We start from the raw sequence: 24380 nt of genomic DNA on the forward strand, positions 1-24380 counted from the left end.
ATTCAGACTAGCATCAAGCAAAGCAGTGTGATTGCATCAAAGCTCTTCCAATCTTCCATGCTAAATGCTGAATCATATCCTCAGAAGCTCCCCACCGGAGTGGAGCTACAAAACAAGTGAAAATCTGTTCAAATTCAACTGCCTGCAGGTCAGATCCAAATTCATCCCCATCCTCTGTCATTTTTGATGCTTATATCTGCACACATTCGGAGGCCGAGCTCCAAGCCATCGCCAATATCTTCATCAAGGCATAAGAGAGCAGAGACTTACACTACACTAAACATCTCCAATAAAGGTCCTAATCTATCTGTCACTGCCACAAACACTATCCCCACCTTGGTTATCAAAAATCATGACGGGTGCTTGGACAATGTGGACCACTTTCCATACCTTGAGAGCCACTGTCAACAAGGCACACATCGACGATGAAGTTCAACACCATCTCCAGCACAGCCTTTAGTCACCTGAGGAGGAGAGTGTCTGAAGACCAGGACTTTGGAGCAAACTCATGGTCGAGAAGGCAGTAGTGATATCTGCCTTCTTATATGGTGCAGAGCTGTGTGGGAGTGGGGTGGGGGGGGGGGGGGGGTGCGGGGGGTGGCAATTCTCTCAAAACATTTTAAGTGCCAAATTCATGTAAAAACTAGAGTAACATGCACCCTTTTTTTAAGTGGGCTTTTCAAATTGAATCTCCTACACTCTGAGCACTGTACAGTACAGTACTTCAGGGAGATTCACAGTGAAAATGAGAGCCCAGGCATATTCCCACTGGAGAGACAGGCAGCATAGTGCTGAGTAGGCCACTGCACATGTGTTGATTTGTCAGAGCGAAGATTGGCGCATGTGCACTGGCCCTGCACTGCCGGCCTCTTGATCATTGGCCAGCCCCGCAACTCCATATCGCTGGCTGCGCACCCCTCCCTACCTTTCCTCCGATCGCTGACCTCGCAGACATCTCTGGGCTAGCCCCAATGTCCCCCCTTCCTCCCTCTGGCCAGCCTCGATCCCACCCTCTCCACCAAGCAATCCCGAGTCCCTGAAATCCCTTCCCCTGGGCAGTCCTGACACCCTCGGAGCACCTGCTCTGACCCAGATGGCCAGTCACCTCCTTCCCTCACTTGCCACTCTTCACGACTACAGAGTGGCAGCAGGACCCCTCTGCCCCCCGCTGATCTTCCCCCCAATAGGTCCTGTCCCTTGGCACTGCCCAATGCCTAGTGGGTAGTGCCAAGGTGACCTTTGGGCATTGCCACTTTGACCCTGGGGCAGTGCTAAAGGGCCAAGCTGGCAATGCCCAGCAGGTACCCCCTTTACCCCCAATCTCCTGGTGGACTTCCATGGCCTGCCTTCACTCTAGTGGGGTTGGACTGCCAATTCCATCAGTGGGAAGCTGTTGTAAATCCCACTGGAGTGAATCACTCCTGGCGGGGAATGGGTTGGGGGGGGAGTGCAGAGAAGACGCTAGCAGGCCTGGAGACTTCAGTCCCGGAGGCTGTGGCACCAAATGCAGACTGAATGGCCTTCGCTGATGTCTAGAGCAGCAAAGCGGGCTGAGAGCAAAGCACTCAGAAAGGATAATAGGACTAGGGGGCACAGCCTCAAGATAAAGGGGGGGCGGTTTAGAATGGAGTTGAGGAGGAACTTCTTCACTCAAAGGATGGTGAATCTCTGGAATTCTCTGCCCGTTGAAGTGGTGGAGGCTACCTCGCTAAATATTTTTAAGACGCGGGTTGATGGGTTTTTGATAAGAGAGGGGATTAAGGGTTATGGGGAGAGGGCGGGAAAGTGGAACTGAGCCACGACAGATCAGCCATGATCTTATTGAATGGCGGGGCAGGCTCGAAGGGCTAGATGGCCTACTCCTGCTCCTATTTCTTATGTTCTTATGAGTAGCACCCTGTGGACTATGTACAACAGACACCTCAAAACCCTGGAGAAGTACTACCGGTGCTGTCTCTGCAAGATCCAGAAAATCCATTGCAGGACAGGCGGTCTTCCTCAGGCCAACATTTCCAGCATTTAAGTATTGATCAGATTTGATCAGCTCAGCTGTGAAAGCCACATTGTTCACATGTCTGACTTGAGACTCCTGAAAGAAGCTCTCTACTCAGAGCTTCAACACAGCAAGTGAGTTCCGGAGAGGGGGGCAGAGGAAATGCTTCAAGGACCTTGAGTTTCATTGGCAAGAGCAAGCTGAAGCCAACAGCTTCAGCAAAAAAAGTTGGTGATAACCAGGGCACCCCAACCACCAGCTCCTCCAACATCATCTGCCCTACATTTGACAGAGACTGTAAGTCACACGTTTGACTCATTTTTAGACTGAGAGCAAGGCATCCTCAACTCCAAAGGACTGCTCGAGAAGAAAAAGAAGAAGATGATATTATAATCACTGTCCCTTAAATGCTCCCCTCACAATACTTGATTCACTTCATTACCCAGAATAAGATCTATCAATGTCTCATTCCTTTTGTGGCCGCAAATATACTGATTGAAAAATTCTTCTGACCACATCCCAGAAATCCTTCCAACGTCTGCTCTTTACATTTTCACTATCCTTGACTATTTATAAAAAGCAATGGTGCCCATTATAGCTACTCTATAATTTTTGCCCTCAGTCATTTACTTACAAATTTATTCCTTTTTATCTTTCTCGTTAGGTGGTGGCCTCTAAAATACACTTAGCACAGTGACAGAGACAGTGGGGGGAATTTTCCTGTCCAATAAGAACATAAGAAACAGGAACAGGAGTAGGCCATCTAGCCCTTCGAGCCTGCCCCGCCATTCAACAAGATCATGGCTGATTTGAAGTGGATCAGTTCCACTTTCCCGCTTTCTCCCCATAACTCTTAATTCCCTTGTCTATCAGAAACCTATCTACTCGTGACTTAAATATATTTAGCGAGGTAGCCTCCACCATTTCAATGGGCAGAGAATTCCAGAGACTCACCACCCTTTGCGTGAAGAAGTTCCTCCTCAACACCGATCTAAACTGCCCCCCCCTTATCTTGAGGCTGTGCCCTCTAGTTCTGCTATCCTTTCTAAGCGGGAAGAGTCTCTCTACCTCTACCCTATCTATCCACGTCATTATTTTATATGTCTCTATAAGATCCCCCCTCAGCCTTCTAAACTCCAACGAGTACAGGCCCAGTCTATTCAATTTCTTCTCATAGGCTAACCCGCTCATCTCCGGTATCAGCCTAGTAAACCTCCTCTGCACTCCCTCCAAGGCCAATATATCCTTTCACAAATGTGGCGACCAAAACTGCACACAGTACTCCAGCCGCGGCCTCACCAGTGCCCTGTACAGTTGCAGCAAGACCTCCCTACTTTTATATTCTATCCTCCTCGCTATAAAGGCCAGCATTCCATTCGCCTTCTTGATCACCTGCTGTACCTGCAGACTGGGTTTTTGCGATTCGTGCACAAGGACCCCCAGGTCCCTCTGCACAGTAGCATGTAGCAGCTTTTCGCCTTTTAAATAATAATCCCTCCTACTATTATTTCTACCAAAGTGGATAACCTCACATTTGCTAACATTATACTCCATCTGCCAGGTCGTCACCCACTCACTCAGCCTATCCAGATCAATGGGAATTGTATTGCGTAGGGCAGCTGGAAAATCCTGCCCAGTGTCTCAAAACTGGCAACAAAGGTCTGAGGCTGCACCATATTTTGGTGCTTGATGCATTTCAGATCAGGCAGTTCAAGTCACGGGTCACTCATATACATGCAATATAATCTAATTTTACATCCTTTCTTACTCTTACCCTATCCAATATCTTACCATCTCATAAAATCACAATTGTTACAGAGGATATTCGGGCTATTGCACCTGCACCAGCTTCCAAATGAGCAATTCACTTAGTTCCATTCTCCCACCCTCTTCCCATAACACTGAATGTTGTTTCCTGTCAAATAACAGTCCAATCTTTCTCCTGCCCCCTGTACAAATGAGTCAGCCAACCTGCCATAGACTTGGTTGTAGTGGCACTCACCAGAGGAACTACAAGCAGGATTTTCCATCCAACCCACCATGTGTTTGGTGGTGGTGGAGGCAGCCCACCATTGGCCAGAAGTGGGATCTTCTGGTTCCACTATTGTTAATGGGATTTCCCATTGAATGCACCCCTCACCACTGGAAAAGCCACAATGATGATGTGCCGCTTTTGGGACTGGAAGATCCCACCAGTGTGAACAGCCGGAAAGTTCTGGTCTATTATTTTGACTGGTATTCATAAGTGAATACTGACTGGGGAGTATGATACACTTCCTGGCTTCACACTCCATGTATCCAGCCCTGTCTCTTGCTCTAGTTATTGCTGTTGTTCACATCATAATGCTGGCACCAAGTACGTGTTCTGTTGGTAGAATGTTTGCCTCAATATGGGCAAGTTGACATGTTCACATTACTTGAATGCATGCCAGTTTATTGGCACCACCCAAGCCTTTTTACTTGGGTGGTGTCAATAAGGTAAGGTAACAAGGCTGTGCACTGGTGGCTATGGTTGCAGTTTCTGCTGTGGGAGGTGAAACAATTCCAAAGCCACCTCTCTGGAAAGATATTGCCTCTCTCGACATTGCTCTTCCAAAACCTGAAGGTGCAAAATTCAGGGTCAGAATACTCCGGAATATAGAAATCTGCTAAGAGTAGGGATTCCCAGAAGGCATTTGTTAAAGTGCCACATCAAAGGTTACTGAGGAAAATAAAAGCTCATGGCATTTGGGATAACATGATGGCAGATTGGCTCGCTAACATGAGGCATGGAGTAGCCATAGATGGCTATTTTTCAGGTTGGCAAGATATAACAAGTGATGTACCACGGGGATCAGTGATGGCTTCTCAACTGTTTACAATTTATATAAATGTCTTAGACAAAGGGATTTTTTTTCTGATAACATATGATAGGTAGGAAAGTAAGCTGTATATTGGACATAACGATGTCCCTACAATAGGATATAGATAGGTGAAGTGACTGGGCAAAGATCTGTCAAATTGAGTATAATGTAGGAAAATGTGAAATTCTCCATTTTGGCAGGAAGAATAAAAGTGAAGCATATTACCTAAATGGTGAGAAATCGCCGAGCCCTGAGATGTACGGGGATTTGTGTGTCCTACTGTATGAATCACATTAGAGCAGTATGTGAGTACAGCAAGTAATTAGGAAAGTTAACAGAAGGATATAATTTATTGTGAGGGAAATTTAATGTAGGGAAGTTATGCTTCAGTTATACAAAACATGAATAAAACTACATCTGAAATTCTGTGTACAGTACTGGTCACCTTATTCAAAGAAGGATATAAATTGATTGGAAGCAGTTCAGTGAAGGTTTACCAGACTAATACTTGGAATGGACTGGTTATCTTATGAGAAAAGACTAGACAGTCCAAGCTGGTATCCATTGGAGTTTAAATGAGTGAGAGGTGACTTGAATGAAACATAGAGGCCGAATTCTCTGGTCTTACTGCAGTGAATGGAGATTTGGCTGAGCACCAAATTCTCTGTTCTAACTGGCAGGAGTGGCAGAGTGTGTGAAACCAGAGAATTATGGCCAGAGGATCCTGAGGGTTTTGACAGGGTTGATATGGAGAGGTTATTTTCTTCTGTGGGAGAATCTAGAACTAACAGCCACTGTTTAAAACTAGGTAGCCACCTATTTAAAACAGAGAAGGTGACTTTTTTTCTCTCACAAGACAGCACTGCTGCCTTACAGTGCCTGGAACCCGGGTTCAATTCCAGCCTCAGGTGACTGTCTTTGTGGAGTTTGCACTTTCTCCCTGTGTCTGTGTGGTTTTGTCCAGGTGTTCCAGTTTCCTCACACTCTCCAAAGATATGTGAGTTAGATTGATTAGCCATGCTAAATTGCCCCTTAGTGTTGGGATAAATATATGGAGTTACGGTGATAGGGCCTGGGTGGGATTGTTGTCAGTGCAGGCTTGATGAGCCGAATGGCCTCCTTTTGTACTGTAGCGATTCTATGAGTCAATGACTCATGAATCTTTGGATTTCTCTTCCTGAAAAGACTGTGGAAGGAAAGTCTTTGAGTATTTTTAAGGTGGATAGATTCTTGGTAAGCAATCGGTAGATAGATTATCAGGGGTAGGTAGAACGCAGATTTGAAATTACTATCAGATCAGGCTTGAAGGGCTGAATGGCCTACTCCTTGTTCATATGTTTGTATATTCAAGCTGCAGACTTTCACCCTCATTTCCCTGCTGCTGGTGTTTCAGCTCTGCATTGCCTTCCTCCTTCAGGGATCTAACTCCATGATGCTAATCTAATTTTTTGCACAAACATTTCCTCAATGCATTAGACTGTGGAGTTCCAAAACAATGGAAGCTGGCAAAGCAGATAAAGAAAAAAACAAGAGTAAAATGCAAGCAGAAAACTTTCTAATGGCTTAACCTACGTTAATGAGGATCTCCCAAATAGATCATTGTCAATTATCTGTATTATCTAGTAATTGACTCTTTTAACATAGGAAACAGTTCCAACTTATTTACACTCTATCAGCACTCTACAGGCGAGTTCCCACCCAACAGGCCTAAAAAGGCCCCGATAATTTATAAGTGAGTGTCTGCACAGATTGATTGCAATTGTCCTACTGCTGGAACTACTGATTTGTGCTTCCTGAAAAATAGGCACAAGTCCTATGCCCGACCGATACTCCCAAACCTGCTTCAGCAACATTCCTGCAGACGAATTGGTCTGGAGATTCTGACAGCAATGCAGAAACCCCGGTGGTGAATTGATATGAAGCTCCTTCCCTTGTCAAGGGGCATGCAACATGTATAATTTAAGGTTCAGCAGAATTGTCTCTAGCTGCAGCCCCTGGGAGCCCAGTTTTCAGAGCTGGAGTGGTGGCCAGAGACACTATGGAGCACCGCAAGATAGAGAGTATCATGGATAGCATGTGTAGACAGATGGTCACATCACAGTCTAAGATTTCCCAGGCAGGAAGGAAATGGGTGACCACTGGGCAGAGCGAGTGGGCGAGGCAGGCTGTGAGGAATCTCCTGTGGCCATTTCCCTGAAAAACAGATTTACCATTCTGGATACTGTTGATGGGAATGATCTTCAGGGGAAAGCAGCAACAGCCAGATTAGTTGCACCACAGTTGGTTCTGCAGTAGAGGGGAGGAGTAAGAAGTATGAGAATGCAATAGTCATAGGGAATTCATTTGTGAGGGGAATAGATAGGTCTTTGTGGCCACAAATGAGAGTCCAGGATGGTATGTTGCCTCCTTGGTGCTAGGGTTAAGGATGTCTCAGAGCGGTTAAAAGAATTCTGGAGGTGGAGGGTGAACAGCCAGTAGTTGTGGTACGCATAGGTTAAAAAAAGGGAAGAAGTCCTCAAAGCAGAATATGGGGAGTTAGAAAGTTACTTGAGAAGTTGGACCTCAAAGGTAATGATGTCAAGATTACTACCAGTACTAGTCAGAGTAGAAATAGCACGATATATTGGATGAATATATCACTGAAAAGACGGTGTGAGTGGGAGGGTTTCAGATTCCTGGAGCATTGGGACTGGTTCTGGGCTAGGTGGAACCTGTACAAGATGGATGGATTACATCTGGGTGGGACTGGGACTGATGTCCTGGGGGAGTATCTGTTAGAGTGGTTGAGGTGGGTTAAAATAAAAATGGCAGGGAGATTGGAACCTTTGTAAAGGGTCAGAGGAGGGGGGAAATCAAGGACAAAAACCTAAGATAGAAAAGGGTACAAGAAAAGTGATAGGCAGAGAAATTAAGGGTCAGATTCAAACAGCACTTCAGTGAAAAATAATGGGAACACGACCTGTAATGTTAAAAAAGACAAGCCCAAAAGCTTTCTGACTTAATGTATGGAACATTCACAATAAAGTGGATGAATTACTCACACAAACAGATGTAAACAGGTTTAACATAGTTGGGATTACAGAGACACAGCTGCAGGTGACCAGGCATGCGAACTGAAAATCCAGGGGCATTTAATATTTAGGAAGGACAGACAAAAAGGTAAAGGCAGCGGAATTGAATTTCTAGTTTAAAAGAAATTTAATTCCCTACTGAGGAAGGATATTAGCTCTAACAATATGGAATGAATATGGGTAGAGCTAAGAAAGACCAAAGGGTAAGAAACATTAGTAGGGATTATATACAGATGCCCAAACTGTAGTGATGATGTTGGGAATGACAAACAGGAAATTAAAGATGCACGCAATAAAGGAACATCTATAATTATGGATGATTTTAATCTGCATATAGATTGGGCAAATCAAATTAGTCATAATATTGTAAAGGCTTAATTCCTGGAGGGTATATGGGATGTTTTTCTGGACCGATACGTTGAGGAACCAACTCAACAGCAGGCCATTCTACACTGAGTATTATGCAATGAGAAAAGAATCATTTAGCAAACTAGTTGTGCAAAACTCCTCCAGATGAGTGACTATAACATGATAGAATTTTTCATCAAGATGGAGGGTGACACAGTAGGTTCTGAGATTAGGGTCCTGAATCTTAATAAAGGAAACTACAATGATATGAAGTGTGAGTTGGCTATGAAAGAGTAGGGAGCGTTACTTAAAGGGATGATGGTGGATAGGTAATGGCAAATATTCAAGAAGCACATGGGTGAACTGCAACAATTGTTTATTCCTGACTGGTGCAAAAGTAAAATTGGAAAATTGACCAAACCATGGCTTACAAAGGAAATTGGGGGTAATGTTAAATACAAGGGAGGGGCATATAAATTGGCCAAGGTGAAAAATAGGCCTTAGGATTGGCAGCGGTTTAGAATTAAGCAAAACAAGACCAAGGACAGTTTAAGAAGGGAAAATAGATACGAGAGTAAGCTCACAGGAAACATAAAAACTGACTGTAAAAGTTTTGAAATGTATGTGAGGAGAAAAAGATTGGTGAAGGCAAATGTAAGTCCCTTACAGTCAGAAATAGGAGCATTTATAATGGAGTGCAAAGAAATAACTGACTAACTGTATATATACTTTGGTTTTGTCTTCACAATGGAGGAAACGTATAAAGTACCAGGCATGTTGGGGAACACATAATGAGATGGAGGAACTGAAGGACATCAATATTAGTAGAGAAATTGAAGGCCGATAAATCCCCAAGGCCTGATAGTCAACCTTCCAGAGTACTTAAGGAAGTGGCTCGTAAAATAGTGGATGCATCGATGGTCATCTTCCAAGGTTCTATAGATTCTGGAACAGTCCCTACACATTGGAGGGTAGCTAATGTAACCCCACTATTTAAAAAGAGAGGTGGAGAGAAAGTAGAGAATTATTGACCAGTAAGTCTGATGTCAGTAGTAGAGAAATGCTAGAATCCATTATCAAAGATTTTATAGCAAAACACTTGGAAAACAGTGGCAGGATTGGACAGAATGAGCATGAATTTATGAAAGAGAAATCATGCTTGACAAATCTATTGGAATTCTTAGATGATGTAACTAGTAGAGTTGATGAGGGGGAACCAGTAGATATGGTTTATTTGGACTTTCAGAAGGCTTTTGACAAAGTCACACTTAAGAAATTAGCATGTAAAATTGGGGGTTGTGTATTGAGATGGATAGAAAACTGGTGGAAACAAAGAGTAAGAACAAACAGGTCTTTTTCCAAATGACAGGGAGTGATTAGTGGGATACCACAAGAATCAATGCTGGGACCCCAACTATTCACGATATATATTAATAATTTAGTTGAGAGAACTAACTGTAATATCTCCAAATTTGCAGGTGACACAAAGCTGAATGGGAGGATGATCTGTGAGGATGATGCAGAGAAATTTCATTGTGACTTGGACAAGCTAAATGAATGGGTAAATGAATGGCAGATGCAATGTAATTTGGATAAGTGTGAGCTCATCCACTTTGGTAGCAAAAATGGGAAAGCAGATTACTACCTGAATGGCCATGTATTAGGAGAAGGGAACGTGCAATAAGACATGGATGGCCTCATACACCAATCACTGACGGTAAGTATGCAGGTGCAGCAGGTAGTAAAAAGGCAAGTGGTACGTTGGCCTTCATAGTGAAAGGATTCAAGTGCAGGAGCAGGGGTGTCTGATGCAATTGGCGAGGTCATGCCTGGAATATTGTGTGCGGTTTTGGTCTCCTTATCTGAGGTGGGATGTTTTTGCTCCAGAGGGAGTGCAGAGGCGGTTTACTCAGATTGATTCCTGGGATGTCAGGATTGACATATGAGGAGAGATTGAGTCATTAAGATTGTATTCACTGGAGTTCAGAAGAATGAGGTGAATCCTATCAAATTCTAACAGGACTGGACAGGGTAGATGCAAGGAAGATGTTCCTGATGGCAGAGGTGTCCAGAACCAGGGGTCACAGCCTGAAGATATAGGGTAGACTGCTTAAGACAGAGATGAGGAGAAATTTCTTCACCTAGAGAATGGCCAGCCTGTGGAATTCGCTGCCACAAAAAGTAGTTGAGGTCAAGACATTGTATGTTTTCAAGTGGCAGTTAGATATAACACTTGGGGCAAAGGGGATCAAAGGATATTGGGGGGTGGGGGGAGGGAAGGCATGCATTATCAGGCTATTGAGTTGGATGATTAGCCACTGCCATAATAAATGGCAGAGCAGCTTTGAAGGACTGAATGGCCACTTCCTGGTCTTATTTTCTATGTTCCTATGATGGTCTTCCATGAGTCCAAAGGTGACTGCAGACTTTATGACACATAGGTCATTCATTGTCCTGAAGGACGTCTGGTCATATCAGTTCAGGTCAGTGTGTGTTTTGTTCTATGTGTAGGTTAAACAAAAAGGGGGTACTGTGATTTCTTTAACATTCAGGCTAATATTCAGAATCAACATTAATGCTTTTATTCATTTTCACTAAAAATAGATCTCAAACAAACCCTCCCTGTTGAAACTAATCAATGTGAAGAATCTTGGATTGATCAGGGAAGTAGGTTAATCAATTATTTGATTTCTCACCGTTTGTGACACAAAGGTCTGTTCATAATGACTGTAAATCTAATATAATGGCAAATTTAACACTTGCTTCGGTATGTTGTACATCCACTGTGATGAATTTTTATTAGATTGGATTTTATTATCTGCATGCTGATAAAGGAAACACTAATGACTAGCTTAGTTTGTTATTACATGGTAAAAGCTACAAATGTTAGTCCAATCAATCAGTTTAATCAAATAAAATTTTACTATCATGCTGATCTTGCATTCTATAGGAATCAAGTAATAAATAAAATAACTATTGTAGCTACTTTAACAAGCTTCTATATTTAACAACAATATACTCTTATAATGACATTTGATGATAAACGTTGACAGCATTTTGTCGTAGTTGTTTCATAGAATCCCTACAGTGCAGAAGGAGGCCATTTGGCCATCAAGTCTGCGCCAATCACAATCCCACTCAGGCCTTACTCTCGTAACTCTGCATATTTACCCTGCTAACCCCTCTGACACTAAGGGTCAATCTAGCATGGCTAATCAACCTAACCCGCATGTCTTGGACTGTGGGAGGAAGGCAGAGCATCTGGAGGAAACCTACACGGACATAGGGAGAACGTGCAAACTCCGCACAGACAGTGACTCAAGGCCAGAATGAAACCTGGTTCCCTGGTGTTATGAGGCAGCAGTGCTAACCACTGTGCCACCATGCTGCTCTTTTGTGTGCACCTCTCCATCTCTTTATTTCTTATATACTACTCTTATCTTGTATTAGATATTAGAAATGTTAAAAGGTAGATAGAAGAGGACAGAACGCCTTAAAAGAGTAATTTGATTAGGATTTGTTTGAGTTAAAATATGAGTCCTATTGATTTGCAGCATGGAAACAGACCCTTCTGCCCAATTTGTCCGCGCCACTCCTTTTTTTAAACCACTAAGCTAGCCATAATTGCCCACATTTGGCCCATATCCCTCTACGCCCATCTTACCCATGTAACTATCTAAATGCTTTTTAAAAGACAAAATTGTATCCACCTCTATATGATTTGATACTTGTACCTGAAAAACTGAGTAAATTGCCATGTCCTGATGGTTTGGCAATATTATTTTAAGATGATTCTCTTTTAACAAATTCATATCACTAATGTTTCTTTTTGTTGGCATTTCAACGTCACCAAAAAACAGTGGCACAGTAAATCTAGTTTGAACTAGTTGTTTAGCTGCACTTCCAAGTGAGTGGAAGATAAATGTGGATTGAATCCCCAGAGACAAATGCATTTCAGATCATGATGATTGCATCCACCAATGGAAAGATTTAACCACTGAAAACCTCTTGACAATCTGAAGCAATATACTTTCTATATCAATCAATTCTCTTTAAATTTTGCAAAATAAAAGTTTATTACATATTTTTCACATAAACAAATATTAAGAAATACAAAATTATCAAATTTTCCTGTGAAGTAGGAACTTGTGGGGAAGATTTTCTTCTTGCATTATGTGTGGTGAAAACATTTTAATTACAAATAGCACACAGAGGAAAATTTCCTTATTTGGTTCTCTTCTTGTAGTAGAATGAAAGTAACCTTGGTTCTTAAGTTTACATTAAACTCTGTCTCCTGAGTTGCTGCAGCTTTTACAGAAATTCCATTACATTTAGTTCCAACAGCAAAGGCATAAATAAATTGTATTTACTGCAGCTTTTTAAGCAATTCAGGTATTTCAATTCACTGGAGCTGGAATTATTATACAAGAACAGACCACATACAGAAACTTAGTTAAACATAACAATACTTACACAATCTTCTATTTGGTTAAAGAAAATTGTATTATTCCACAATGTGATTTTGGGCTGACATCAACTTATTCATCATTTAATTATTTGCCTTGTACTTATCCTGTGCTATTTTCTCTTGTCACCAGTGCTTTTATGATGTGTATTCTTATTTTCCTACCATGCCCTAACATTTCCTTCATTCACGTGACTACGTCATTCTTTCTCATCCAGCAACACATTCGACATAGGGCGGAATCCTCCAGCCATTAACACCGGCAGGATTCTCTGGTCCTGCTGCTGTGAATGGAGATTTGGCTAAGCACCAAATTCTCTGTCCTCACTTGCAGCAGCAACGGGACCCAAACAGTCAGAAGATTCCGCCAATAATCTCACTTCATTTGCAAGTTCTGGGAAGATATCAAATGGGTGGCATGGTGGTACAGTGGTTAACCTGGGTAAGATGCTCTTTTGGAGAGTTGGTGCAGACTCAATGGGTTGAATGACCTCTTTTTGCACTGTAGGGATTCTATGTTTCTGCAGCAACAGAACGGTTCAGAAGGGATGAAAATTATAGCAGTAATACAGAGTCCTGTGGTTTCTAAAATAGAAATGTTTTATGTTCAATTGAGTATTCTGTAATAATATTTCACATGTTTGTATGCAATTGGTATTGCAGAGATCAAAAGCTAGTATGTGGATATCTTAAAAGTACACATACTATATAGCATCAGGCATTGAACTAGGAAACCACAGTTTCAATTATAGTTTTGATTATTATTCAAGGCTAGGAGCTTTTGTAGGTGTCTAGTTTGCTAATTTGGACAAGTTATCTGAGATCAGAAGGACAGGCTGAAGAAGCATGTTATTCTGCATTGCTAAGGCAAACCTTATTGTGTCCTGAACAAAGAGCAGTACTGATGGCATCTATGGAGCTTTTTGAAGTTAGATAGCTAGGTTGGGCAGAAGATAACATATTGTTGAAACATTTTCCATGGTTCTACTTTAGTCTGATTGTACAGTGAGTGATTCTATTTCTAGAATCTTTTGTTTCAATATTCCATCTTCTATACAATGCTCAATAATAGAGGTAGTGCAGAAACTTTAAGGGAGAGTCAAATGGATATTTGAGAGAAAGGTCAAGTGAGGGATATTTGTGTTTGAATCAGCATTTTGAAACACTGCAGACTCTTTTGCATTTCTGTATTTTCTTTGTTCCTTTTTTAGTACACAATATGGACTTCAAACATTGAATTCTTACCTTTTCTTTCCCCAGTTGCTTTTGCAGTCGGTTCTGCCACTGGACAGCTTGCATGATGATGGCTTCCCATCTTCTCTCCAGATTCACAATAATAAGTTGCACCGACTGGCGATCTGCCTCTGAACAGCTGTCATCTGTATCATCGACGAGACGTTGACATAAGCGCAGGACAGATATTATGCCACGTCGACGTTGTTTAATTTCAGTGCACAGTGACTAAAGGCAAATCATTAAAATTAGTGACAATTATAATCTTGTGCAATTTGGTCCAATTTGCTTAAACCAACTTGGCATAATATAAGTATGAAAATCAAGCATACCAATGTTCATCCAATAAACATTGGTCATATTGCAAAGATAATGAAATCAATAGATTTGACTAATTTTTATTAGAAACATTATATTGCAAGTACAAATAAATAACTGCGTGAGTACTTGCAGCACCCTATTTGAAAGGTTCTGTACAGTGAAATCAAGAACAAATAATCATAATCTTTGTCAGATGTGAAAGAATGACCAGAACTTATTGTCATTGGCAACGATTCCACCTGAGAGCAAATAATCTGTGAAGACAAAGGTAGCTGGGCTTTATGTTTACATTAATTTTAGATTATGCTACATTGCTGTCAACTGTCAAATGATGACTTGTATGGTGTTTATCTTTCATTAATGCAAGAAAATACAACCTATTTATATAGCCATTCAGGGGCCAGTGGAAATAATCATAGGCTAAATTTTGTAAGTAAAATAATTTCCAACACAATGATGATTAAATTGCAGTAATACGTCATTCAGTTAAGGTCACAGAACTAGCAATACACTGAACAACAGAGAGGAAAGAAAATCATTAACCAAATTCAGTGTATGTGTAGAGTTTATGTTAAAAAAATTATAGATCACATAATATTGGGACTTAAGCCAGGAAAGTCAATCAGCAGTATGTATTTGGATTATTGGTGCAGTATGTTAAGAATTATCTTGGTAACTAACTCTCAATCCACATAAGCCAGCTGCAAAATGAAAGCTTACAGAATGATTACTTGATTCCTTTGCAAAATCTGTTGAGCTGTACCTCAGCAGGAAGACATTTTGCAGATATATTCTATTTGTTGATATATTGCATTTTTGTAATATTTCAAATTTCCATAAATCTGTAATAGGTAGAATTCCATTATTTCCGTAGTAAGAGAATAGCATACCTTTAATATTTCAGAATTTTAAATAAGATAGATGATAAATTTCCCATTTATTTATCACCAAATATGGGTTTGCAGTGTATTATTCAATTTTTGGCAGCTATGTATTTCCATCCTTGGTTCCTCAAGTTTCCTTAAAGGGGAAATCTTTCTCAGTAATAAGTCTAAGTTATGTATTCCAAGCACAGTCACACACCACCAGTTGAGCCATGTGAAATATTGTGCTAGGAGGAAATTCAGTTTGTAATTTTTTTTACTATCTTGTAGCGTACTAACAGCAAAGTGTTCTGGATAAGATTATGGCTGGAATTGTCCAGTCTCACATGCCCTGCTGCCAGCGAGAACGGAGAATTTGGCACTTAGCCAAATCTCCATTTGCTGCAGCAGGACCAGAGAATTCCTTACAGCAGAGATTGAAGTATTCCGGCCTACATCTCTGTGAACTGAATATATGTGTCCTCTGTATATGTCCTCTGATGCTTTTAAATAATTCTGGAGTGCAGATTAAAATAAATGCTTATTATGTTGAGAGAGTCAACATTCTGTGGCAGGTTCTTTCCACAGTGATGAAAATATGTAACAAGCAGAAGTTTTGTCAGGATCTTTTTCAAAATTCAACCACTGAAATATACTTTTCCAAATGTGTGACATGGCTCTCCCCTTTTTGCTCAACTTCACTGTTCATAGCCTGTTTTTGAAAACAAACTCCATTTCCTTCACACTGTAACTTGAGACATATTACATTCATGGCATTATACATACAGTATTACTCTGACTACTGATTTTTATAAAATGACTCTTGCATTGTGTGAGACTGTAGCAGGGGCAGCAGGTTAACACAGTGGTTGGCACTGCAGCCTCACAGCGTCAGGGACCTGCATTCAATCCTGGCCTTGGGTCACTGTCTGTGTGGAGTCTGCACATTCTCCCCATGTCTGTATGGGTTTCCTCTGGTGCTTTGATTTCTTCCCACAGTCCAAAGTTGTGAGGGTTAGGTGGATTGCCTCAATGTCAGGGGGACAAGCTAAGGTGAATGCATGGGGTTATGGGGATAGGGCCTGGATGGAACTGTGGTCGGTGCAGACTCGATGGGCCAAATGGCCTACTTCTGCACTGTAGGATTCTATGCTTCAGTATTTTTAAATCTGCTTTTCCATGGCTTGATTAATATGGAATCTTATTAAATCAATCCTTTTGGATTATCTATATTGTCGTGGAACACAGGAGACCATGTAGCCCACAGAATCCATGCCAGCACTGTGTAGAACAATTCAGCCAGTCCCATTTTACTTCTTTAGCCTTGTACCCTACATGATTATCTCTCAAGGCCCTAACCAATTTCCTTTTGAAATTCTTGATCATCTCTCTTTCCACCAATCCTGTAGCCTGGGAGTTCCAGCTCATTATCACTACCTGTGTATAACAGTTCTTCCTCACATCTCTCGCTATATCTCTTACCGAAAACCTTAAACCTGTGTCCCTTTCTCCATCATCTAATGGGAACAGCTATTACTTGTCCAATGTGATGTTATTGTACTTTTAAGAATTTTCAAAAATCATTTTCAAAGCCTTAGATGATGTCATTGTTGGCTTGAGGAAAAAAAAACTGTGGGTAGGTCAGATGACAGGAGTTCATTTCAGTTTCAGTTTTAGAAGGGACAGCAAGCTAAAAAGAAATGTTTCCCCTCTCTCCCTGTTGTTTTTGATAATTTTGTTGGCGAGATGAAAACAAGACCTTGTTTTCCTGAAGGGTGAAAATCTGCTGTTGTTGGGGGCTGGATCAGAGTCTTTCTGGTGCTTTGGAAAGCTGTCTTGTCTTCAAACTGTTTGGAATGAATCCAGTGAACTGCAGACTTCAACCAAAGACTCAATTTCCATTATCACGTAAGCAGTAGACTTTGCTGTATTGAACCTGTTTAAAGGGTTTTGTTTATATCAAGGGTTTTGGTTTGATTAGAAGACATTAGGTATATTTGTTAAAGGTATTTATTATAGTGATTGTTCTGTTTCTTGTCTGTAATTGATAAAAGTTCTTGCTAATTTTCTTACTACACACATTCTTAAATAAGCTTTGTTTGGTAAACGCTCCCTAATGAGTCCTTTGAATCTCACCTGAAGTGGGACATATCATGTTTATCACAGCCAAATTCAAGATGTAAAACCTGCGATTCAGGCAGGCTTCATAAAACACTTTGGAGTTTCTAACCTGAACCATAACACTACCTATCTAAATCTGACTTAATCTTGTACATCTCTGCCAGATCTTCCCTCAACCTCTTTTGTTCCAGTCTAACCTTGGAACTGAATTCCCGCACCCATGGAACTGTTCTGGTAAATTTTCTCTGCACCCTCTCAAGGACGTGCACATCTTTCTTAAAGTGTGGTGGTCAGAACTGGATGCAAAACTGATGCTGAATGACAAATTTATAAAGATTCAGCATAACCTCCTGCTTTTGCACGGAATACCTCTATTTATGAAACCTAAGATTCCATACCAACCATCCTCTCAATATGTCCTGCTATCTTCAGATGTGCATGCACACGAGCCACCAGATCTCTCTGTCCTACATCAATCTTAAATGACCAGTCCTTTATGTTCCTTTTTTCAAGACTCTCCCACTAGTGGAAGCATCTCACCAGTTTCCCTGTCAAGCCCCTCCATCAGGATCTTACATGTTTAAATAAGGTCACCCCTCATTCTTCTTAACTCCAAAGAATACAGACCCAGACTATTCAGTTTATCTTGTGAGGACAACTCTCTCATTCCAGGAATTGACCTGATCAATTTCCTTTGGACTGCCTTCAATGTTACTTCTTTTTAGGTAAGGGGAACTAAACCGTGTGCAATATTCAGGTGAGGCCTCACCAACATCTAGTACAATTGCAACAAAAACTCCCTACTTTTGAACTCCAACCCCTTTGTAGTAAAGGCCAAAATACCATTTGCCTTCTTAACTACTTGCGGAAAACATGCCGGTATGAAACGCATTTGGAACAACATGGTGTGCAGACGTCAGGGCATACCTGAACAATGCCTGGAGCTGCCAACAGAGTTCAGGATGGAGGCCAGCCATAACTCTGGGCCCTGGAACACCTTGGTTGTGGGTTGCGGGAGGTCTCCTGAAGGTGATCTATCTTCTAGCCTCTGAATGTTCCAGGAGATCCATCTTCCAATCTCAGAGTGCTCCTGTAGCTCTATCTTAATTTTCAGAAGGTCCAACTATCTTCTGAATGGTGGGTCAGTGAAGCTGGTGCCTTTTCAATATGCACCCAGACAATATTTGTCACTCTTCAATCACTGGCATCTTCTCTGTATCTAGTGAAGGTTGGAAGAAAGCAAGCCCTTTTGTTATCTCCATCCCCACTTGCTTTAGCAACTTGAGATGTAAGCCATGACATCAGGTGACTTATCCACTGGAAGTAAAGGTAGACTTTGCAGTGTCTCCTTCCTCACAATTTTTACCCATGTATTACCTCAGCCACCTCTACTGCAATCAATATTTTATTGGCTGAATTTGCTGATGCTACAGGGAGCACTTTCTATAGAAGTACTGCTGCAATGCCTTTCTCATTATAGTCATTGACGACATAAGCAGCTACCTGCAACATAGATACGTGTAACAAAGAGGATCATGAACAAGATTTTTCTGGTAATCAGCAAAGACCAATGGCGGGTGGGAAATGTGGAGTTGAGCCCGCCATTTCCTGCTATATCATGTAGCACTTAGTGCCAAAAGATTTTGGCCACGGGTTCCATGCTGTATTGCTGATTTGCGTACCCCACCATCAACTCAGCACTGCAATCATTGGGATGCCACATTTAAAGGCCACACCAGCCACACTTCATAGGTCACTGGGAAATGATGACTGCCAAGGCATCCTGATCATCTGCCCTGGCATCTGTCCTGTTTACACACTCTCCATCTGTTCTCATGCAGGAAATGTTGGCCCACAATAGGAGGGAGAGATTCCAGACGGGTGGAGGGATGCCAGGACTCAAAGTCCTCAAGGATAGAGTAATCCAGCTGGCCGGGCAGGACATTGACTGCTGCTGTGCTGAAGGTGAGATGGGTAATGATAAACCAAGTGATGATCCAGCACTGCACCATCCATTAGACCATGCTGTAAGTCATGTTACCTATTTCTCAGGTCCCAGCCATGCACTAATGACCTTTCCTTTCTTTTGCAGGCACATCTGGGAAGCTGGCCAGGAAGTCAAACAGCCACACCCTTATTCCAGTCCTGAGAACTGTGCAGAACAGGAATTCATAGACCCCAACATTGAAGACCCATCACAGTACTCGGTCACACTTCCCATCAGCACAGACACACACACCACAGTGGGATCTAGTTTTAGAGCAGTTTTGTAGTCACTATCTGGTAAGCACATCACTCAGAGGGTTGTCAGAGCCAAGAAGCTGCTGAGCCCAAGTCATATGACGAGACTCTGGACTTGGTCATACCTCAGTTGCTGGAGCTCCAAAGACAAACTCAGGAAAATCAGGATGGGATGTCAGCTATACTCCTTGGATTGAAAGATTGCATAGAGGAGCCTGTCTGCCTTATGTCTGAGGTGATTGTGCCGACGTTCCAATGAAACAGGGCCGACACACCTAGTGTGGCGGCTGCCATGGAGATCTCGGTGCAAGACTTTTGTCCAGCACTGTTGAAATGTATGGACTCCATGGTGCTGGCACTTGCTGGGATTCAAATGCCAACCCCAGAGCTCAGAGGGGGTTCTCGAGCTCACTCTAGCTGCCCCTCTCACCCAAAAAGGAAACCAGGACACCTTGGGTCCCCACAAGGAGGCGGAGGATCAGCTGGTGCACACGCCAGGGCCATCAGGTGACTCAAGGAGTGTCCCACTATTTGAATCCCCTCTTCTTGTGACTGCATTGGCTTCAGTTCCACAGACTGATGAGGGTGGCACTGCCACATTGCAGTGTCCCAAAGGCAAACTGGGGCCCTCCAGAACATAGCCCTCCAACAGATGGCCTCCAAGGTCACCACAGACAACAGGGGGTGGCAGACAGCTGGCTGCCTTCAACTCCACTACGGACGTTGGGGATACACCAAGACGTAGCAGCAGGATGAGAAAGATTAAGAAGCTCAGCTGTACAGCGTGATATGGTTGTTAAGCATTTGTACATAATGTTCACCTCTGTAAATAAACTCTCACTAATTGTACCCTTTCTGTGGCTCCTTGTTCTGATGAGTTGTGTTCCTTAGTCCTAACCTCAAATCTGGATTCCTGCAAAAGAAAATGGCACTGTGATCAGTCCAGGGCTTCCTCTTCGTGCTTTGGTTCCAGCACATTGGTGGCGTCCCTTCAAAGTGATTGAATACATCAGTCATGGCTGTTTCTGATAGGTAATGAGGAGGATGTCTTGTACAATATGCAGAGAGAGTGTCACTCATTCCTGTCAATGTGTGTTCTCTGCACATTTGAGCTGCAGTTGGTACCCATTTCATAAGCATCAGCCTCCAGTGACCCTGAATGTCATTGGTACAGCTCCTAAAGGATAACGTTAGAACAGGACAGATGAAACTTTCACCACTGCATCACCATAATATGATCATGATCTCCGAGAGCGAACAATTTGCCAACAGTCAGGCAGGTGTCAGTCTCAGCTCTGTGTGGATCTATGGACTGATCCAACTGCAAGTTGTCATTCTGCAATGTAGGGAAATATGGGTAACTGCTGCAACCCCATGACAGGAATCTTAACACAGAGGGTGTGCACTGCCATCAGTCAGACAGGGACAGCAATGCTCACATAACGCTATGTAAAGATCACAGAATGCCTTCACTGGACACTCCAAAGATGTGCCATTAGGCTGATTGGAGGTAATAAATTGTCCCTAAATTAGTTTCCCTCAATGTGGAATGCCATAAACAATAGATAAGGGTCATGGGTGGAGGGGGGACTGGTAATGTTAAAATGATGGCACGGACTCGTTGGGCCGAAGGGCCTGTTTCCTGGGCTGTTTTTGTTCTCTGTTCTTTGATATTCTCATCAGCCTCCATAAATCCAGCAGCAACGAACGCATCCTGTCTGCCTCGTCTGGACATTGCCATGGCCTCATGGCGGCATCTTCTCCAACAAGGACTGCCTCAACCTCATCCCCTTCGATGTCTTCCTGGTCGGAGGAAACGTGCCAATAGTGGCAACATTAACAATGGCCACGACAGCGGACTGGAAAGCCAAGGGCAACCCTTCAGAGGTAATTTCTGGGAACCTCAAAGCAATTCAATGATTATCAAGCAATTGACTATCTGGCGTCAGGGTTTCAATCCACCCTTATAGGAAGATTCTGCCTGCAAAAGCTGCTATCCAATCAAACAGTCAGCAACTCTTCAACCATAGTAGTACTATTGAAATAGTGACCACTTCTGGTACTTCAGCTGGCCTGGACCATCATCATGGAGGAGGTCCTGAAACTCAGCTAATTGGCAATTTCTTAATAAAGAGGGAGATCGGGTAGTCGTGTTGGGGGTTTTTCTGAAAAGGTGTCTGTCCATTGCTGCTGGGTGGATCCCTCTGTAATCTAAAGAGTGCAGATTTGGGGCACACAAGGAGGCCATGAGCTTTTACTAAATAGCCTCCCAAATAGCATAGAGCTCTCCAGCTGTTGGTAGTATACTGGAGGATGCAGGACAAGGCCCTTAAATGGCCATTATTTGGTAATTTAGGGGCCTCACTGGGCCAATTGATCAAGAAGGTTGTCCTTGATTTTTTCCACCCATGACTGAATTGCAGGGAATTGGGAAGGTGATAAGCACTACCCACCCCCATGTATTTCCTCACAATTTGATGCCGCACCTCATCTTCCAACATGTTCCAGAGGGCCAGATTAAATTCCAACCTTTAAATGAGTGGGAAGCAAGGTGGCAAATGGTATACGATGTTATTATGACAGCTGTCTGGGCTCTCAGCCAAGCCTCATTATGTATGTTTGGCTAAAAGCCCAGTCAGCTATTAGACTACGCGAATACCTGTTCCCCAGAGGAAACACTGTTTGAGTGACAGCTCTATAATTTCAGTCGTCAATTTACAATATTTGTTTATATAAGTTAAGTGGTTTCAAGGGTTTGTGGTTTATGGTTTTTGAAACTTCGAATGGCCCAGATGATTGACACTATTAGCTTGCAGTCACGACTTTTTTTTAAAAGGACACTGGAGAACATTAGCAATGGATTACTTATTTTCAAAGCGATTTAAACATACTGCTATGCATAGTGGGGTTCTTTCATTCTGGAAAGTGGATCAATGAGCATGAACATTCCATAGCTTGGCAAAGGGACCTGTGGAGCTGGGTGGAAGGGCAAGTTTGGCATAGGGGGCATGAGGGTTCCAGGGGAGGAAAGGTAGAGCTTGCAAAGGACCTTTTAAAAGGTCACTTCAAGCACTCATCTCTCCTCTGAGGGGCCATGGACCATGACTCATTAAAAATCTGGCCTGGCAACATAAGAATTGCAGGAGTATAAGATATCTTTTTCAGGTGGATATAGGCAGATTTTTGTTCCCTTGGGAAATCAAAGGATAAAGAATGCAGGCAATGAATGGAGTTGAGGCAGAAAATCAACCATGATTATATTGAATGTACAGCAGGCTTGAGAGGCCATCATATGTCTACTCCTGCTCTTATTTATTATGTTTTCATATTCTTAGAAATCGAGCTGCAGTTCATATTATGGTTTTTGAATGCTGGTGGGAAGCCAGTGGGAGTTGATAGTAATTCCATATGGAGTGTGGGTCAGAGGCTGGAATTTAACTGCCGAGCCTCATTCAAATGCCACAGCTCAACTTCTCAGCTTTTTCAGCTAATGGAAAACAACAGCAGGCCAGAATGAAGGAGCAAAACATGGTAGCCTAGGTTCTGCAGACTGGCCTCTGTAGCAGAATACCAACATCAAGGTGTGTCTGGGAGGGGAAAACCAGGGATGGTGTTGTGTTATGAGGCAAGTTCATAGGCAGCCTCATTAATTACTAAAACCATGGCGTTCAAAATCAAAGATTGACACAAACAGAGTGGGAACTGGAGTTGCTCCTTTTTAAATGTTCCTCTTCTCCTTTCTCATTGAGCAGGAAGAGTCAAAATTGCTCCTTAAATGTCCAGCACACCTGGTGAAAATAATAGTTTGGCTTATTAAACTGAGATTTAAATTAAAAATTTCACATATGACTTCCACTATTTCACTGTACTTTTGTTCCGATTATATCAAGATAGTATATTAAGGTGTTGCCTTGGTTTAGAAAATAAATCTTTGAGCTGTAATTGCTTACAGCAAGTGTTCTTGTTTCACTGAATTTTTTTTATTGCTGCCCTTTATAATCCTTTTGCTGACATGCATTGGGAAATGTACCATTTTTGATAATAAGCAAAAGAAGCAAAAATCTAGTTTGCATTTGAATTGCTTTCTGATCCTACCATTATCCAGCAATATTCCTACTTGGTGGCCTCTCTGCTCAGATATGCTGGCTATACATGATTTCCTGCTGTGACTATGGAGATTATTAATGGTTACCAATGCAGCCATTTTTGGAGTTTATTAAACTTGTATAGAGATAGGTGAGGCGCTGAATGAATACGTTTCTTCAGTATTCACTATGGAGAGGGGCCATGTTTTTGAGGATGAGTGCATGATACAGGCTGATAGGATGGAGGAAGTAGATGTTCTGAGGGAAGATATATTAGCGATTTTGAAAAACTTGAGAGTGGATAAGTCCCCTCGGCCAGATGGGATACATCCTAGGGTACTTTGGGAGGCAAGGGATGAAATTGTGGAGCCTTTAGCTTTGATCTTTGAGTCCTCACTGTCCACAGGAATAGTGCCAGAGGAATGGAGAGTGGTAAATGTTGTTCCTCTTTTCAAGAAAGGACATAGGACTAAGCCTGGTAATTATAGGCCAGTTAGTCTTATTTCAGTGGTCGGTAAGTTAATGGAAAGGGATAGGATTTATGACCATTTGGAAAGATGCAGTTTAATCTGGGATAGTCAGCACAGTTTCGTGAGGGGTAAGTCCTGCCTCACAAATTTGATTGAATTCTTTGAGGAGGTAACTAAGAGTGTGGATGAAGGTAGAGCAGTTGATGTCATATACATGGATTCTAGTAAGGTGTTTGATAAGGTTCCTCATGGTAGGCTCATGAAGAAGATAAGGAGATGTGGGATAGAAGGAAATTTGGCCGATTGGATAAGTAACTGGCTGTATC

At 42.3% G+C, this 24380-nt stretch overlaps 1 protein-coding gene across 10 annotated transcripts in view; it reads right to left on the bottom strand.

Annotated features, from left to right (window-relative positions):
- Positions 1-24380, bottom strand: part of akap6 (A kinase (PRKA) anchor protein 6) — a 503941-nt gene that overhangs the window by 22441 nt on the left and 457120 nt on the right. For all 10 annotated transcript variants that reach the window (XM_080202862.1, XM_080202863.1, XM_080202861.1 and 7 more), the window contains one exon: positions 13966-14181. In XM_080202862.1, coding sequence (XP_080058988.1) covers positions 13966-14181 — 216 coding nt within the window. The remainder of the gene's footprint in view (positions 1-13965; positions 14182-24380) is intronic.

The sequence above is a fragment of the Carcharhinus amblyrhynchos genome, chromosome 14 (genome assembly GCF_965287045.1).
Source record: "Carcharhinus amblyrhynchos chromosome 14, sCarAmb.v2.hapA, whole genome shotgun sequence".
Classification (NCBI taxonomy): domain Eukaryota; kingdom Metazoa; phylum Chordata; class Chondrichthyes; order Carcharhiniformes; family Carcharhinidae; genus Carcharhinus; species Carcharhinus amblyrhynchos.